Source organism: Ailuropoda melanoleuca, chromosome 5 (genome assembly GCF_002007445.2).
Source record: "Ailuropoda melanoleuca isolate Jingjing chromosome 5, ASM200744v2, whole genome shotgun sequence".
In the NCBI taxonomy this organism is placed as follows: Eukaryota; Metazoa; Chordata; class Mammalia; order Carnivora; family Ursidae; genus Ailuropoda; species Ailuropoda melanoleuca.
The window spans coordinates 60,875,504-60,893,327 of record NC_048222.1 but is presented as its reverse complement, the minus strand read 5'-3'; the positions used below and the strand labels follow the sequence as shown (position 1 = coordinate 60,893,327).

The window sequence follows — 17,824 nt, the reverse complement described above, 5'->3', positions numbered from 1 at the left end:
TTTTAAAAAGTGAACTGTTTCAGAACATTTAGTTGGTAGTTGTGTCATTTGTTTAATCTTTTGAACTGAAAAATATTTACTATTACCAAATCTTTATTTAACAGCAAGAGTCACGCAAGTTTGAATCAAAAGATGAAAATGAATTGGGTATAAACGATCGTGCAGTACCTAAAAACATTCCCAAAGTAGCTGAGAATGCTGCAGATAAGAACGAAGAACCCTCAAGCAATCATATTCCACATGGGAAAGGTATTGCTATTTTGTTTTGTGTTAATAGGATATTGACTTTCTCTACTCACTTTGAAGTGAACATTTTCAGTCATAAAGAATATTGCTTGGTTTTAGTTCAGTTAGGTGGCAGTGTTGTTTCAAATCTGGATCTTTTGATAGAGAAGAAAAAAGAGTAAATTGTTTTAGAGTTACAACTATGTCCAAAGCAAGATATAAAGATATGTAGGCAATGTAGCCTATTGCTTTAGTAGCTGATTCTTACATTCCTTCAAAACACTTTCAATTTATGTACGGGAAAAAAAAGAATTATTGGGGTGCCTCAGTGGCTCAGTTGATTAAGCAGCCAACTCTGGTTTTTGGCTCAGGTCATAACCTTAAGGTCATGGGATCAAAGCCCCCTTTTGAGCTCTGCCCTCAGCATGGAGTCTGCTTGAGATTCTCTCCGTCTTCCTCTGCCCCTTCTCCTGGCTTCTCTCTCTCTCTGTCTCTCTAAAATAAGTAAATCTTTTTAAAAAAAAGAATTATATCATTTGTTACTTGGGCAGAACAAATCAAACGAGGTGGTGATGCAGGAATGCCTGGAATAGAAGAGAATGACCTTGCAAAAGTTGAAGATCTTCCTACTGGTAAGTAAAAATTATCAGAGTATTTACCCTACACTCTTTTTGAGTAAAAGTCATAGTCACTTGAGAAAAGTCATAGATCTCTGGAAGATTTATATTTTCTGTTTATTAACTACCCATTAATTGCCAGGACTTGTTTAGGATACAGTTGTTTTGAAAAAATTTGCTAAAATTTTGCTAAAGTACTTGTTTCTGTGTTGGTAAGAGTCAACTATATTTGAACATTTTCTTGACTCAGAGTTACTGCTCATGACAGTTACACTATGTTAGAGTCATTTGTGTTTACTTAAAGTATATATGGCTCATATCTTTGAGACGAAATGTTCCCAGATTGCTGTGTTGTTGGTGTGCTTTAATATGGCATGGTAATACCCTTGTATAGGTTTTTAAGACTTGGCTTGTCCTTTCAGTTAATTACCCCACACTTTAAATAGTTTATTCCCTATTTTTCTTTTTCTTCTTGAATGTCCATTGCTCTTCAGCGTCTGTTTCTTTCTTCACTAATGTGTCTGCTTCTTACCATTTCCACTTGAAGTCACTGCTGGCATTCTAGTCCTGTTCAGTGGTGTTTTTTTTTTTTTCCCCTCCATGTCTCTTTGTTTTTCTTGCCCTTTCTGTGTTTTTTGGTTGTCTTAAGTACCCCTCCCTGCTGACTCCCAATTTATTGTGGTGAAAAAATGGAAGTAACAGCATGTCTTTGATTCTTCTTGGCTATTTTTATTCCTTTTCAATCTTAGGGATCACTTCTGTGGTTATAACTCATTGAATGGGCTGAAATTGCTGAGTGTCTGAGGTCCAAATGAATGAATGTTAGTGCTTTCATTTGTATAGTTTTGTTATCTTCTCAGATTGTTTTGTGTCTATTCTTTTGGATTTCCAATTCACAGTATATGCCCCTAAAATAAAGGTAAGGACAAGAGCAATAATAGGAATTTAAAAATACAGAGTTAGAATGAGTATGATTTGTTTGTGAAGCGGGGAAGTTATCCAGTGATTCTTAAAGTGTGGTCCTTGGACCAACAGTATCAGCATAACCTAGGAACTTGTTAGAAATGCAAATTCTTAGGTTCCATTTCAGAGTTACTAAGTGAGAAGTTCATGGGATGGAGCCCAGTAATCTGTGTTTTAATAAGCTTTTGAGGTGAATCTGATCTATGCTAAAGTCTTAGAATCACTAACTCAACTTTAATTTAATGTTGAGAGCAAGGACCATGTGTTATTCTGAATTTTGCAGCACTTACTCCAGTCGTATACTTACTAAGCTTTACCTTGATTAATCTCTTTTACATTGCCCTTGTTTGTTTTTTAAGTTTCACCTAAAGTTTTGCCAAGGATAAACTGCAGGTTTTTAGTATTTAGAAGCACCCTATTCAGATATATGAATAAGGGTTGTTTACATGCTTGCATGCATTTATTTTTGATGTCATATATATACAAAAATATATTTGCATTGAAATTCATAATTTTTAACCTCTTTCAGGCATAGTTTTCAAGTTAAAATTTTATCATTGCTACTCTAAATCCATAGTGTCTCAATTTATTTTCTCATTCGTCCACTATCATAATTTATTACCTGGCTACCAAGGAATTCCAGAGTTAGAGTTAAATGAAATGGAAATGCAAAAGATCTTAAAGATCTTATCTTGACCATTTTTAGGTGTATTGTGCTTATCAGACAGTGGTTTTCAGATGTCTTTCATACATGAACCACTTTAGTAGGGCAAAAATCCTATCTTGCTGCTTCTGCTTGATTAAAAAAAGCACACAACCATTTCATTGGAATGAATAGGGATGAATAATGATCCTTTTGATGAGATGTCAACAAATTCATGTCTGATTTTTACAGTATGAATTTGCCATATTGGTTCATATAATGGTTGCAGCACTATAGCTTAGAACTGAGAAGAACACAAAAAAATGTATACGTTTTGTGTAAATTTAGCATTAATGCCAAAAATATCTGTATATGTAGACACTGTCTACACTGTTGTGGCCTATTAGAGGCCTTCTTTTGGATTCATTTTTCTTTATATTTGATTTTCTGTAATTTGAAAATGATATGCTCTGATGTTGTTTTTGGGGGCACTTACTGTGCTTGGTGTTCTCTGAGCTTCCTGGACCTGCAGTTTAGTGTCTGACATTAATTTGGGGAAATTCTCCGTCATTATTGTTTCAAGTATTTCTCTTCTGTTCTTTCTCAGTTCTCCTAGTATTCCCGTTATGCATATGTTATACTTTTTGTAGTTGTCTTAGGTATTGTTATTTTTTTCCCATTATTCTCCATGCTTTTCAGTTTTTGAGGATTCTGTTGATCGTTTAGCTCAGAGCTTCTTTCCTCAGCTGTGTCCAGTCTACTAATGAGCCCATGAAAGGCACTCTTCCTTGCTGTTACAGTGTTTTCTTACCTCTAGCATTTCTTTTTGGTTCTTTCTAGGATTTCCATCTCTCTGCTTACATTGCCTATTTGTTCTTGCATGCTGTGTATTTTATCCATTAGAGTCTTTAGCACATTAATCATAGTTGTTTTAATTTCCTGGTCTCATGTAATTCCTTCTCTGATGCTAGCTCTGTCTCTTCAAATTGTGCTTTTTTGCCTTTTGATATGACTTGTAATTTTTTCTTGATAGTAAGACATGATGTATGAGGTAATAGTTACTGCTGTAAGTAGGCCTTTAGTAACATGGTAGTGAGGTGTGAGGTAGTGAAGAGTGTGAAGTGTTCTTTAGTGCTGTGATTTCTGTTCTTTTAGAGCGAGTCTGTGCTTCTGCTCTGTGAGCTTCACAAGTTTTTCTCAGTTTTTTTCCTTCCCCTTAGGTGGGACAGGATGGCTAGAGTGGGCTGAAGTTGGGTGTTTTTCTAATTCAGGTCACTTAAGCTCTGATAATACCCTAGCAAATTAGGCTCTGTTTACCTAGTTTCTCCTGGGGCAGGCCTTGTTAAGAAGAACAAAGTGCTTTGGTGTATTTCAAAATGGATCCTTTTCCCTTCCTCCTGCCTGAGGGGATTTTTTTCCCCACTCTTTACTATGGGAATGTAGTTGAGCTCCTGGAGGTAAATCTCACAATATTGTGGGGAGTCTCCCTATGACTGGGTCCCCCTGGAATTTTTAACTCTCTGAGTTATCCACACTGAGTCCCCAGTGAGTTGTCCACACTGAACATCAATTACAGTTCAGGTTTTCCTACCCTGGCACTGGTCCCTGTGGCAATTTCTGCTCGTGAGTCTGTTTTGTAAGCTGTGACTTCCTGTATTCACCTTTCTGTCTCTCCATTCTTAGGAACAGTGGTCTGCCCATTGTTCTCTTCTCTATTATCTAAGAAGAGTTGTTGATTTTTCAGCCTGTTTAGCTTTTTACTTGTTAGGATAGTGTGGCAATTCCTAAGCACTTTACATGTGGAACCAGAAACCAGAAGTCCTCTGGATTAATTTTTGAGCCTCATTAAACTGTTGGTGCTTTGCTTTGGAAATCATTGTTCATAACAGTTACCCTTAATTATTTAGATGTGTATCTTGAGTATAAAGGTTATTTGATATAGTAACTGATGAAAAGAAACTTTGAGCTGTGTAGTCAGTCAGATGCAAACAGAAAGGAAAGCCATGTCATATTTCTGTACTTTGAGCTCCTAGCATGATGCCTTACACATCACAGGGTCCCACTAAATGTGTATGCCTGAATTACCAGAATATCCTTAGTGGTGGGGCAATGATATCTGGAACCGAAGTGCCAGGGTTCAAACCCTTGGCTCCTATCTCTTAATAGGTGTGTGATGACCATTCATTTGCTCTTATCCTTATCTATGAAAAAGGATAACAACCATTCCAACCTCATAGCATGAATGTGAGATTTGAACGTAAAGCACATAGGACAAGGCCTGGCTCATAGCTACTGCTATATAAATCTTAGTTACTATTGTTATTATTATGATTATTGCATATCATTAGAAAGATATTTGTTATCTTCTTGTCATTCCTTTTACTGAGTGTTGTCTTTTTCTCTCTGAAGTAGTCTATGCCAAAATTCTTAATGCCTGTGCAAGTTCTGGTGTATATGTGGAGTCCCTGATGGCTGTAGGGGTAGTAACCCCACAGAAGAAGTAGAGAAAAGAACACATCCTTGTCATTTTAAAATAGATTTTTATGTGTTAATGACTTTATATTTATGATAGCCAAGGCTATACTAGAAGCTATAACAGAGCAGGGCTGAACTGTCTTAAAATCTAGCTCTGAAACAGTCAAGGGGTACATAGCATGTGCCTATGATTAACATGATGTTTCAGCTTCTGAGCTCCCCAAACCTTAGAGCTAATAAACCTCAGTGGGTTTTGTTTGTTTCTAATGTTGATTTGAGTTACTCACCAAGATTTTATAGGGGTCTTATAGTTTAACCCATTACCAAACCCTTACCTGAATATTTACCTTTGTGCTGTTTTAGGCACCTGTTATGTTAGACAGTTACATATTTATATCACTAGTTTTTAAACATTTTTTAGATTAAAAAAACACTCCAAACATAAAAGAAAAACAGAGAATAATATAACGAATAGCCAAGTACCTACATCCCTCCAAAAGAAAACCACAAAAGTAACATAACATTTTGCCACATTTGTTTCAGATATTTCTGTTATTGATGTTATTATTAAAGAAATAAAACATTACTGATAAGTTGAAGCCTCCTTGTGTACCCTCCAGATCCTATTCCTGTCTCTTCTTCCCCAGAGGTAACTACTATGCTGAGATTGGTGTGTATCAGTTTCCATACATGTTTTTAGACTTTTACTGCATTTGTAAGCATCTATAAAACTATTGTTTTGTTTGCTGCCTTAAACTTTAAATAAATGGTGTCTTATTGTGTATATTATTCTATCACTTGTTTTTCCCCCCTCAGTTTTATGCTTTTGCAACTTACCCATGTCATACCTGTGGCTTTTTAACAGTTATAATTATATAATTGTATAAATATACCATGATTTATTATTCACATATAATAAACATCAAGACTGCTTTTAGTTTTTTGTTATTTCAAACAATACCACAGTGGATGTTCTTGTTTATGTCTTCTTATGCACATGAGAGTCTCTAGATATTAATTTTTGAGTAGTACATTGAGTTACAAAGGTGAGCCGGCTACTGCCTAGAAAACTAGGGATCTACCTGTCCCAGGCCCTCCTCAGTCACTAAGAGTTGAGGGGATCAAGAGCTCAGCACATTGGTAACCCATAAACAATTCTCAGCAAAGTGGTTGCAAAACTGTGCACGAGGGTATAAACTTAAAAGTAGAATTCCTGCATCACAGAATGTCTTCAACTTCAGTAATATCAATTTACATTCCTGCTGGTAATATATGATAATTTCTGTTTATCCACAGCTTCACTAACATTTGAGTTTGCTGTACTTTAATTTTTTGCCAATTTGACAGTTAGGAAATGCTATCTTATTTCAACTTAAATGTGCTATGGTACTAGGGGTATTATGCATCCCTTCGTATATTAGCCATTTTGGTTGCCGCCTTCTATGAATTTTTTTTTTTTTTTTGGTAATCATTTTTGCCCAATTTTCTATTGTTGGTATTTTCCTTATTGATCTTTAAGAGTTCTTTAGGAGTATGTAAAACAAATATCTTCTCCATGTCATGCGTATCAACAGAGAGAAAAATCTTTTTTTTTTTTTTTTTTTAAAGATTTTATTTATTTATTTGACAGAGATAGAGACAGCCAGCGAGAGAGGGAACACAAGCAGGGGGAGTGGGGGAGGAAGAAGCAGGCTCATAGCAGAAGAGCCTGATGTGGGGCTCGATCCCACAACGCCAGGATCACGCCCTGAGCCGAAGGCAGACGCTTAACCGCTGTGCCACCCAGGCGCCCCAACAGAGAGAAAAATCTTATTTCTCACTTGGAAACTTTTTTCTAGTTTTAAGATCCAGTTAATCTCATAGTAAAAATTGCCTCTTAATGATTTACTTTGGGGGAAATCCTGATACAAAGATTTTTATGTACCTGAACAATTGGAAGTTCTTTTGTAATTAATAACTTAGAAAGAAAAAGTTACTTCTTTTGGTTTATAAATGCGTATTAGATAGAGCTACTCTATTTATAAGATAATTAATTTCCTGGAATAGAGGCTTTTGACCTTGGCTGTATATTGGAACCACTGGGGAGTTAAAATTATGCCTGGGTCCCACTTCAGAGATTTTGATATGTTTGGTCTGAGATGCAGCTTGTACACTGAATGTATAAGTGTTCCTTAAGTGGTTGTATTATGTAACTAAGGTTGAAAACCACTTCTCTTGGAGGAATTTTCTAGATCTACGCTATCTAATACAGTAGCCACTGGTCACATGTATTTATTTAATTTCATTAAACTTAAATAGAACAAAAAATCAGTTCCTTAGTCAAACTGGAGACACTTCAAGTGCTTAATGGTCTGTGGCTAGTGGCTACTACACTGGACAGCGCAAGTATAGAACATTTTCATCGTTGCAGAAAATTCTGTTGAACAGTGCTGCTCTAGATGGTAATAGTGATTACCCTTGGGAAAGAAGACTGAGGACAGAGATAAGGTGACTTATTTTCATCATACAGTCTTTTGAACTTTTTGGATTTTGGTTTCAAAATTTCATAGGGTAATTTCATAAATGACTTATTAAAAATAAATAGTTTTTTTTTAAAATTAAAGAGAGGTAATTATAGTGATGTTTGAGAGTAGAAAAAAAAGAAAAGGTGATTTTATTTTTTAAAGATTTAATTTTTTCATTTAACACAGGGAGAGAGCACAAGCAGAGGGAGTGGCAGGCAGAAGGAGAGGGAGAAGCAGGCTCCCTGCCAAGTGGAGAGCCTGAGTGGAGCTCAATCCCAGGACCCTGGGACCATGACCTGAGCTGAAGATAGATGCCCAACTGACTGAGCCACCCAGGTGCCCAAGAAAAGATAATGTTTAAAGAAGCAACATAGGAGAGCCTGGGTGACTCAGTTGGTTAGGTGTCCAACTCTTGATTTTGGCTCAGGTCATGATCTCAGGATCTCGAGATCCAGTCCCACATCAGGCTCTGCACTGAGCATGGAGCCTGCTTGAGATTCTCTCTCCCTCTGCCCCTCCCCCCTTCCCTCTCTAAAAATAAATAAGTAAATAAAAATAAAGAAATAAAGAAGCAATGTAGTTATTATTATTTTGGTTAAGATTCTCTAATGATTAGAGCTTTTAGAGGAAATAGCCAAATTTATAAAAATACATTAAAAGTTTTTATCAAATTAAATCAGCGTAGATGTACTTAAATAAATTTTTCTCTTAGGCATCCTGTAAGACAATAATTGGAAGCTATAGCTTTGTTGCCTGTTTTAATAACCAGTTTATTGAAACCTTAACTTGCTCATTTATTTATGTTTTGTCTGTGGCTGCTTTTGTGCCAGAACAGCAGAGTTGAGCACAGCCTCCAAGCCTAAAATATTCACTAACTGACCCTTTTAGAAAAAGTTTTTTTTTTTTTTTTAAAGATTTTATTTATTTATTTGACAGAGATAGAGACAGCCAGTGAGAGAGGGAACACAAGCAGGGGGAGTGGGAGAGGAAGAAGCAGGCTCCTAGCGGAGGAGCCTGATGTGGGGCTCGATCCCATAACACCGGGATCACGCCCTGAGCCGAAGGCAGATGCTTAACCGCTGTGCCACCCAGGCGCCCCTAGAAAAAGTTTTCAAAGAAACAAATTATGTAAAATTGGGCATGGTTTTTGAGGGTAGGAAAAAATACTTAAATTAACATAATATCAAATTGTATTACTGGAAATTGCTACTAAAGATACATAAGCTTCTAATGGTACATTGGTTTATAATTTCTTTCATTGTCATAATTTATGGGGCCACAATTTATACTTGCCGCAGTTGAGAAAAAAAGAATCAAAATAGGGTCTTGAATTAGAAAATACCTAGGGAGAATAGGATAGTTAGCACTCAGTGGGTTTGAGGGTTTAATTGGTGCCTATTTCTCTCACTTTTTAAAAACTATACTTCTAAAGTACTGTGTTTTAGTGGTTGTTCCAGGGATTACTATATGCATCCTTTCTGTATCATGGTCTACTTAGAAATAATATCGTAGTCCTTCATGTGAAATGTAGAACTTTACAAAGATGTGATGCTATTAGCCTTGCCTCATCCTTTATTGTGTATGTTACTTCTGTATAAGTCCTAATATTTTTAGTATTATTTTACTTTTAAAATCCTTTTAAGAAAATAAGAGAAAAAAATATTATGGTCTCTTGCATTTACCATATATTTACCTTTTCCAATTCTCTTCATTCCTTCCTGCAGATTCTAGTTTCTCCTCCTCTCCTCCTCCTCCTCCTCCTTCTTCTTTTTTTTTTTTTTTTAGAGAGAGAATGGGTGTTAGTTGGGGGGGCAGAGGGAAAGGGAGAGAGAGAATCTTTTTTTGAAGATTTATTTATTTATTTTAGAGAGAGAGAGAAAGAACAGGGGGAGGGGTAGAAGGAGAGGGAAAGAATCTCAAGCAGACTCCCTGCTGAGCATGGAGCCCCACTCATGGCTTGATCTCACAGCCCTGAGATCATAACCTGAGCCAAAACCAAGAGTCAGGCACCCCTGGACTCTGATTCTATGTTGATTATTATTTTCCCTTCAGCCAGGAGAACTTCCTTTAATATTTCTTGAAATGCAGTTCTTCTAACAACACATTTTTTTCAACTTTTGTTTATCTGAAAACATTTTTATTTCATATTCATTTTTGAGGTATATTTTTACCGACTATAGAAATTCAAGGGACACCTGGGTGGCTCATTTAGTTAATGGCTCAGGTCACAATCCCAGAGTCCTGGGATCAAGTCCCACATCTCAGCAGGGAGCCTGCTTCTCCTTTTGCCTGCACCTCCCCTTGCTTCTCTCTCTCTCTCTGACAAATAAATAAATCTTTAAAAAAAAGAAATTCAGATTGATTTTTTTTCTTTTATCCCTTTAAAATGCAATTCCACTGTCTTATAGACTCCATTGATTCTAAGCTAGCCATCATTCTTTTTGTTGTGCCCTTGTATTAGTGTGTTTTTTTTTTTTTTTAATTAAGCTCTATGCCCAATGTGGAGCTTGAACTCACACCCTGAGATCAAGCATTGTGTGGTCTCATCAATGAGCCAGCCAGGTACTGGTAGTGTTTTTTTTTTTTTTTTTTTTTTTAACTNCTGCTTTTAAGATTTTCTCCATAGCTTTGATTTTCATGAGTTTTACTAAGATATACCTTGAAATGGTCTCCTGGTTTTCTTTGTATTTGTCATGCTTGAGATTCCCTGAGGTCCTTCAATATGTGCGTTGATGTTCTTCACCAAATTTGGGGAACTTTCAGCCTTCATTCAAATTCAGATATTCAAAATATTTTTTCTTCTCTATTCTCTTTTTTCTCTTTCTGGAACTCAAGATACATGCATTTCAGACTGCTTTGTATTATCGCAGAGGTCACTGAAGTTCTATTCAGTTTTTTTGCAATATTTTTTCTCTGTCAATTTGTTTAATGTCTTTGATCTGTCTTCAAGTTCATTGACCCCTTTTTCTATGGTGTTTAGTCTGCTGTTCAAAGCCCATCCAGTGTTATTTTTCATTTCAGATGTGTTTTGAGTTCTAGAGTTTCTGTTTGGTTCTTTTTTTAGTTTCCATTTCTCTACTTGATGTCTCCATCTTTTCCTTTAAATCTGTGTGTGTGTGTGTGTGTGTGTGTGTGTGTAAAACAATTGTTTTTACAGGTCCTTGTCTGTAGTTTCAGCAAGTGAGTCACCTTTGAGTCTGTTTCTGTTGATTGCTTTTTTCCTTGATTATGGGTCATATTTCCTGCTTCTTTTTATGTCTAGTAATTTTACTGTGTGCTGTATGAATGCTATAGAATAGAAGTATGGGTTTTGTGGTTTTTTAAAGGCTGCTGAATTTTATTCTGGCAGACAGTTAAATTATTGGTGAATGCTCCTGGTTCTGTCAGACTTTATGTTATGCTTTGTCAGGACAGCTCAGTTTTGATTTTGTTCTTCGTCTGAAGACATGATCCTTAACTGTAGGGTGTGATCCCTACTTTTAAAGTAGGACTTGTAGCATGTCATCTGAATGCCCAGGATGCTCAGTGACGATTCTTTATTGTGGCTGGGCCAAAGGTGCATTGTTTTCATGTGCTATATGACCTGTTTTTGTTCAGCTCTCAGCCCTGCAAGAGCAAGTGCTTTCAGTTAGCCCCCCTAGAGTCTTACCCTGTGGATATATAGCTAAGGCCTCATCCAGAGACCCAAGAGGAATATCCATGCCAATCTCTCTCCTCCATTTCACCCCACACAGCTTCTTTCTCTGTAGTATTCTGTCTTACAAATTCCAACCACCTGAGCAGCGCAAACTCTGATGATCTCTACCTCCTCTGCTCACTGAGATTGCCCATCTCATGTATACCCCTTCTTTCAAGAGTTAGTCTCGTGCTGCTGGTTGTCCAGTGCCTGAAAACTGTTGTCTTATATAGTTTTGTCTATATTAAAAGAAGTTTGTTGTGTGAGAGGGTAAGTCCAATCCTGGTTTCTATGTCATGGCTAGCAGTGGAAATTTGTGTTGTTCTTTTAAAATTATATAAATGGATCTCCAAATATGAAGGAGCTGAAGTTCACAGGCCAGGTCTTAGAAGCCATATGAGAACATCATTTTAATAGTCTCTTTAGGCATGTACCTGTATTGGTTAGAGGGCAGAGATGGTTCCACTAGCTCATATTTGAGCAATTTACAAGCATGTTATATTTGTTCATATATGCAGAACAAAGTGACATAAAAATGTTACATCGTTGTTTTGTATGTAATGGTCATGCTTCAGGATGATTAATATTTTTATGGGCACTTACCAATTAGAGTTTCATAACTTCCCGAAACATTACTATAAGTCAGCATTCATCAGGACTCCTCTTGAGTGTGAGCAAACTAGGTAATCAGGAAGCTCAATACATTGGTTAGAGCCAGTAGTTTTACATTTAAATGTTTTTGTTTTTTCAACATGAATTTTGGATTATTTTTTCATTCTAAGGATTAATACTTAACTTTGACAACTTAAGTATATATTGAACACCTACTATTTTCTAGGCTTTTATCATAATTCATTTTGCTAATATTCTCACTAGCCTCCAAATCGATCATGCAGGGTAAATGGCATTATGTCTGTTTTTCAGATGAAGACTAGAGCTTTGAGAAATTAGTCACTAACCCAAAATGATACAGTTATTAAGTTACAGAGTCATGATGTAAGTCCTGGTCTGCCTGACTCCAGAAGCTCATGTTTTTTATTCTGTTTTTTATTCTTTTGGCTATGCAGCAGAACCACTTGGAGCTTTTAATAAATATAGATCTCTAGGGTGTGCCTGTGTGGTGCAGTCATTAAGCACCTGCCTTTGGCTCAGGGTGTGATCCCGGCGATCTGGGATCGAGCCCCACATCAGGCTCCTCCGCTCGGAACCTGCTTCTTCCTCTCCCACCCCCCCTGCTTGTGTTCCCTCTCTCGTTGGCTGTCTCTCTCTTAAAAAAAAGAAAAATAAATAAAAAATATATATATATCAATCCATAGGTACCACCTCCTTATTCAGTATGTCCAGGGTGGTATCTGGAATAATGCAGTGCTCCTAGAGTTGAGGAACATTGCTTATTAGTGCCATATTACTTCTCCATAGTCATAATCACTGGATTGTGATGCCCTGTAAGATAGAAACTGCAAGGTGTGAACGTTTTTAAGGTTGTAGCCCTATCTTTGGAAAAAGGAAATGCAGACAGTTCTTTTTTGGCTCTCAGAGTAGGGACTTCAACTGAGGGCTAATAGAGAAGTGAAGGAGAATTAATGCTAAACCCTCTATCACCTTTTATAAGCATCTCAGCCAGTTTCTCCAGAAATGACTACTTTGAATTTTTAAATCAAGTGAAATGTATATCTCATCTCTTCTGTCATGAGTTTCAGTTTCCTTATCTGTGAAAGGCATATTTATCTCACATAGATTTGAGGGTGACATAAGATTAGTGCCTGGTTTATACTAAGCAATCAGAAAATGGGAGCTATTGTTACTATAATTAGTACATTATTGCCCCCTTTGGAATTGCCAAATGTAGTCCCAGCCATCAGCCTCCCAGCCCCCTAACCAATTATTCCTAACGTTTTAACTGTTGTGTCTCTAATATAGATCCTTCTTTCTTCTCTGACCTCATTTCTAACACTTTCCCCTAACTCCTTTTTTTTTTTTTTTTTTAAAGATTTTATTTATTTATTTGACAGAGATAGAGACAGCCAGCGAGAGAGGGAACACAAGCAGGGGGAGTGGGAGAGGAAGAAGCAGGCTCATAGCGGAAGAGCCTGATGTGGGGCTCGATCCCACAACGCCGGGATCACGCCCTGAGCCAAAGGCAGACGCTTAACCGCTGTGCCACCCAGGCGCCCCTCCCCTAACTCCTTTCTGTGCAGGAGATACGCTATGCATGCTCCTGTCTCAAGGTCTTTGTGTGTACTTGATGGTCTTTGCCTGAATGTTTTTCCTCTGTGTTTCTTTCACTCTGCTCAAAATGTCTCTTCTTTGAAAATGACTCTCCTGGGGCACCTGGGGGGCTCAGTCGTTAAGCGTCTGCCTTAGGCTCCGGGCATGATCCCGGAGTCCTGGGATCGAGCCCCACATCAGGCTCCTCCACTGGGAGCCTGCTTCTTCCTCTCCCACTCACCCTGCTTGTGTTTCTTCTCTTGCTGGCTGTCGCTCTCTGTCAAATAAATAAATAAAATCTGTATTAAACAAAAAAAAAGAAAAGAAAATGACTCTCCTGACCACACTAAAGTAGAATCTTCCACCACTCTGTATCATATCTCCCTGTTTTATTTTATACATAGCACTTTTCACTCTGACATTTATATTTTGTACATACTCTTATTTACTTATTATCTACCCAACAAGAATGTAAGCTTCATGGGGGCAATAACTTGGTTTGTTTTGTTCACTGTTGAATCTCCAGCTTTTTGTAACAGTGCCTAGCATATAATAGACATTGATAAATATTGTTGCATGATTGAATTCCCATGCTGATAGCTCTCCATTATAAAAAATATAAAACCCAGAACCTGAGTAATAGGATAAAAGCTGTGTCCTGTGTTTTGTCTTTATCATAACTAGGCTTTGTCATTTTATCTTTGGTACTTTCCCTTAGTGATGACTTTGTATTTTAGTAGCCTACTTATTAATATTACCTGATAGCAGCATGCTGGTCTCAGTCAATTTATATACTTTCCCCTGGCTCTCAATGGAGAGGACCAGGCTAAAATATATAGAAAGTTAGAAATGCTTTAATATAAATTTTTGTTTGCAGTCTTCAGTGTCTGATTTTTTCCCCCTGCACTTTTATTGACTTCAAGCTCACATTTATTTTTTAGTTTCTCTTAATTTAAGAAGTACATATGGCTCTTGCCCTACTGCTTAGTACTTCCCTGAGAATTTACTCTATCATGTAGGTGTAAAAATGCATAACACAAAATTGTTTATAATGACAAACTGAAAGTTACATAAGTGTTAAGGAGAAGATTAATTCCTTAAATTTGTTATATCCATAAAGTGTGATATGTAGTTGTTCAAAATGATAATGTTGAGCTGTATTTATTAACATACAAATATACTTATTTTTTTAAATGAAAAAATCAGGTTAGAAAGCAAGTATAATATCTCACTTTTGTGGAGTAAACATTAGATACTTATATGTGTATATGTGTATAGAAAAAAAGTCTGAAGAACCCTCTAGAAGTTGGAGAGTGAGATTAGCACACTCACTTGTCTTCAAGCCCGCTAGTAGTTTTCTGGGCCTTCGTTTGTTCTGGTGTCACCGACTGTAACTATTCATTTTGGCCCCTGGGGAAGCCTCTAACTGTCTTATCCCAGGTATAGGTAAATTATCTTTCCTCTTAGTTCAACAAAAACGAGACTGGAGTTTTTGCTTTTTTTTTTTTTTTTAAAGACTTTATTTATTTATTAGAGAGAGTACAAGCTGGCGGGGGGGCGGCTGGTGGGCAGAAGGAGAGGAAGAAGCAGGCTCTCTGCTGAGCAGGGAGCCCGATGCGGGGCTCCATCCTAGGACCCTGGGATCATGACCTGAGCTGAAGGCAGATGCTTAACCAACTGAGCCACCTAGGCGCCTCAAGGCTGGAGTTTTTTAAAAAGGAACTTTTCAAAGAAACAAAAAAGGAAAGTAAACAAAAAGTCAACATAAAAGCATAGAAACCAAAATGTTTACAGAACACACATTTCTTTTTCCTAAGTAGTAGAAGTCTGTTTACCTTAGGTGATGCAGTTTGTGGGGCTTTAAGATTCCTGTGGGAATTCTTTACCCAGATCTTTGTAGCCAAGCCTATTAAATTGGAAATTTTTTGTGTTTTTTAATTATTTGTTTAGTTGAAGTATAATTAAGATTAAATTGGAGGTTTTGATTCAGCATTATCAATTGGGAATGTTGTAGAAGAAAATGGGATGACAAAGAAAAATAGGTATAAAATATTAAATAAAAATCAGTATAAGATAGTATGTGTGATAGGATCTTACTTTTGTTTAAGGCATATAGTATAATGTACAGGAAAAAACCTCCACAAAACATTAGAGAGATAGTCTTGAAATGATAACAGTGATTACCTATACATGGTGGAATTATACTTAGTTTTAAATTTCTTCATGCTTTTTGCTTTTTCTAAATTCTCTCTGGGAACCTGTATTATTCATATCAAATTTATAAGGGCTCCGTTTTAATACTCTTATACTGTATCAGTTCTAAACCTCTCTGGGTGTTTTACAGAGGCTCTTTTTAATCCAGCATTTTTTTTCACCTATCTAAATCATAGCTTTGCCTCCAGATAGTCACCTTGTTCTTGAGCAGGAGGCATTATTCTGTAAAGCTAAGGACATTTATCATTACTTGTTGTTTAGCAGTGGAGATGCTCTTTCTTGTCTTCTGGTTTGATTAGTGCCAGTGCTAGCTGTGGTCCAAGAGTGATTAACACATTTGTGGATTGTGACTGACTTCTCTTTCCAAATATATCGACCAGATGCTTGGTGTCCTCAGAGTCTGTTAGCAAATCAAAATTGTATTAATTAAACCCAGCAAACTATTGCTCTTTTAAGATGTTAGCTGATTTTTATTTAGCTATCTTGTGTGGAGAAGTAGGTGTCGGACATTGAAGCTAGAAATAGGAACAGGATAATGGGAATATAGTGAGATATAGAAGACCTCAACTTCCTGTAAATTTGAGTAGGTTGCTTTCTTAGCATGAATTTTAAATTCTTTAAGTTTAGAAATCTGTGTAATAATAAATGAAATACAGCCACTGAAATAAACTTTCAAGATTATAAAAATAACCCAAGTGTATTAGTTAGAATTTATTAGGCTTTGGGGCACCGGGGTGGCTCAGTCTGTTAAGCGTCCGACTCTTAATTTTGGCTCGGGTCATGATCTCAGGGTCATGAGATCAAGCCCCACATCCAGCTCCTTGCTGAGCATGGAGCCTGCTTAAGAGTCTTTCTCTCCCGCTCCCCCTGGCCCTCCCCCTCCCCCACAAAGAGAGAAAGAAAGAATTGATCAGGTTGTGTTGTATTAACAGACACCCCCAACTGCAGTGGCTAAAAACAGGAAAGATTTATTTATTGTTCATTTTACAGTCTGATGCAGTTGATGATTCTCTTGTAGCTCTCCTCCAAGCAGTGTGTTTCTCGTTATTTGATATCATTCGTCTTCACATGTAGGATCCTAAGTTGCGGCAGAGACAGAAGAGAGATTGTAGGTGATTTGCACAGATTTTATCGCTATACCTGGAAGTGGCACATTCAGTTTCACTTACGTCCTCAGAGTCAGAACCTAGTCTTATGGCCCCTAACTGTAAGGAAGGCTGATCTTCTTCTGTGCCCAGGAAGAGTCCGATGAGATAGGAACACATTGTCTCTGCCACCAAAGTTTTACAGATGAGCTATTTTTTTCTTCTTATCTGTTTCCCTTCTTTCCAGTTTCCTTTTTTGTTCTCTGCCTTTCCATCTTGTTAAGCTGCCCAAGGAAACAGTAAAGTTAGTGGTAGTGAGTGGAAAATGATCTTTCCGTGTTGCCTTCATTTCTTGAGGGAAAATAAAGTCCCCACTAGAAGTGTGTACATCTTTCTTAATGAAGCTCTTTGTACAAAATATAAATTTTCCCTTTTCAAAAATAAAATGCAACTTGTTTCATTAGTCATCTTTAGTTTTAAAATCTGAGCAACCTAGGGTAGCATATTCTCATGGTTTCACCTAACTGTAACTGTCAGATTTATTTATACTATCAATAGAAAAAGATCTTGCTGTATCCGAAGAGGTTCCTTTATTCATTCATCAAATCTTAGCTGAGCTTTTGTTATGTGCCATTTATGCTAAGTGTTGGGGATATAGTGGTGTATAAAACCTGGAGTTCCATCTGTTTTATATCCTGATCAGATTTATTGGTCACCAAAATCTCTGATGGATAGTACAATGTATCGCTTAGTAACCATAAGTTAATTAATATATCAACTATAAAATTTACAAAATTAAAATAAGCATCATAGGATTAGTGCAGTACAAATAGATTCATAATGGTTGGTTTTTAGAAATCATAATATTGACAGGAATAATATGGATCTCTTTTTTCTTTTAGCTCTAAGGAAACCCTCTATTTCTGTTTCTCAATATGAAAGTCATCAAGCAATCTCCCATATTCCAACTGGACAACCCCTCTCCCCAAATATGGTTCCAGGTATGAAGTCTTATTCTTAAAATTCCATTTGAAAACTAATTTACTGGTCAGGTGTTGTTATATAGTGAATAAAACATTTCATTTAGTAGCATGGTGAAGTAGCATTCATTCTTCTAGTTAATGTTATATATTTCCCAATGATTGATCAAAGGTGAGGGAGAAATAATCATTTAAAAATGCACTTTGTCTAAAGTGTTATTAAGAGCAAAAGAA

The 17,824-nt window shown here is 36.8% G+C and overlaps 1 protein-coding gene across 3 annotated transcripts in view; it reads left to right on the top strand.

Annotated features, from left to right (window-relative positions):
* The window catches only part of GOLM2 (golgi membrane protein 2), a 99,272-nt gene that overhangs the window by 40,942 nt on the left and 40,506 nt on the right, over window positions 1–17,824 (top strand). For 2 of the 3 annotated variants that reach the window (XM_002913171.4, XM_002913170.4), the window contains exons 5-7: window positions 105–249; window positions 777–857; window positions 17,513–17,611. In XM_002913171.4, coding sequence (XP_002913217.1) covers window positions 105–249; window positions 777–857; window positions 17,513–17,611 — 325 coding nt within the window. The remainder of the gene's footprint in view (window positions 1–104; window positions 250–776; window positions 858–17,512; window positions 17,612–17,824) is intronic. The other variant, XM_019801571.2, reaches the window with a different exon arrangement.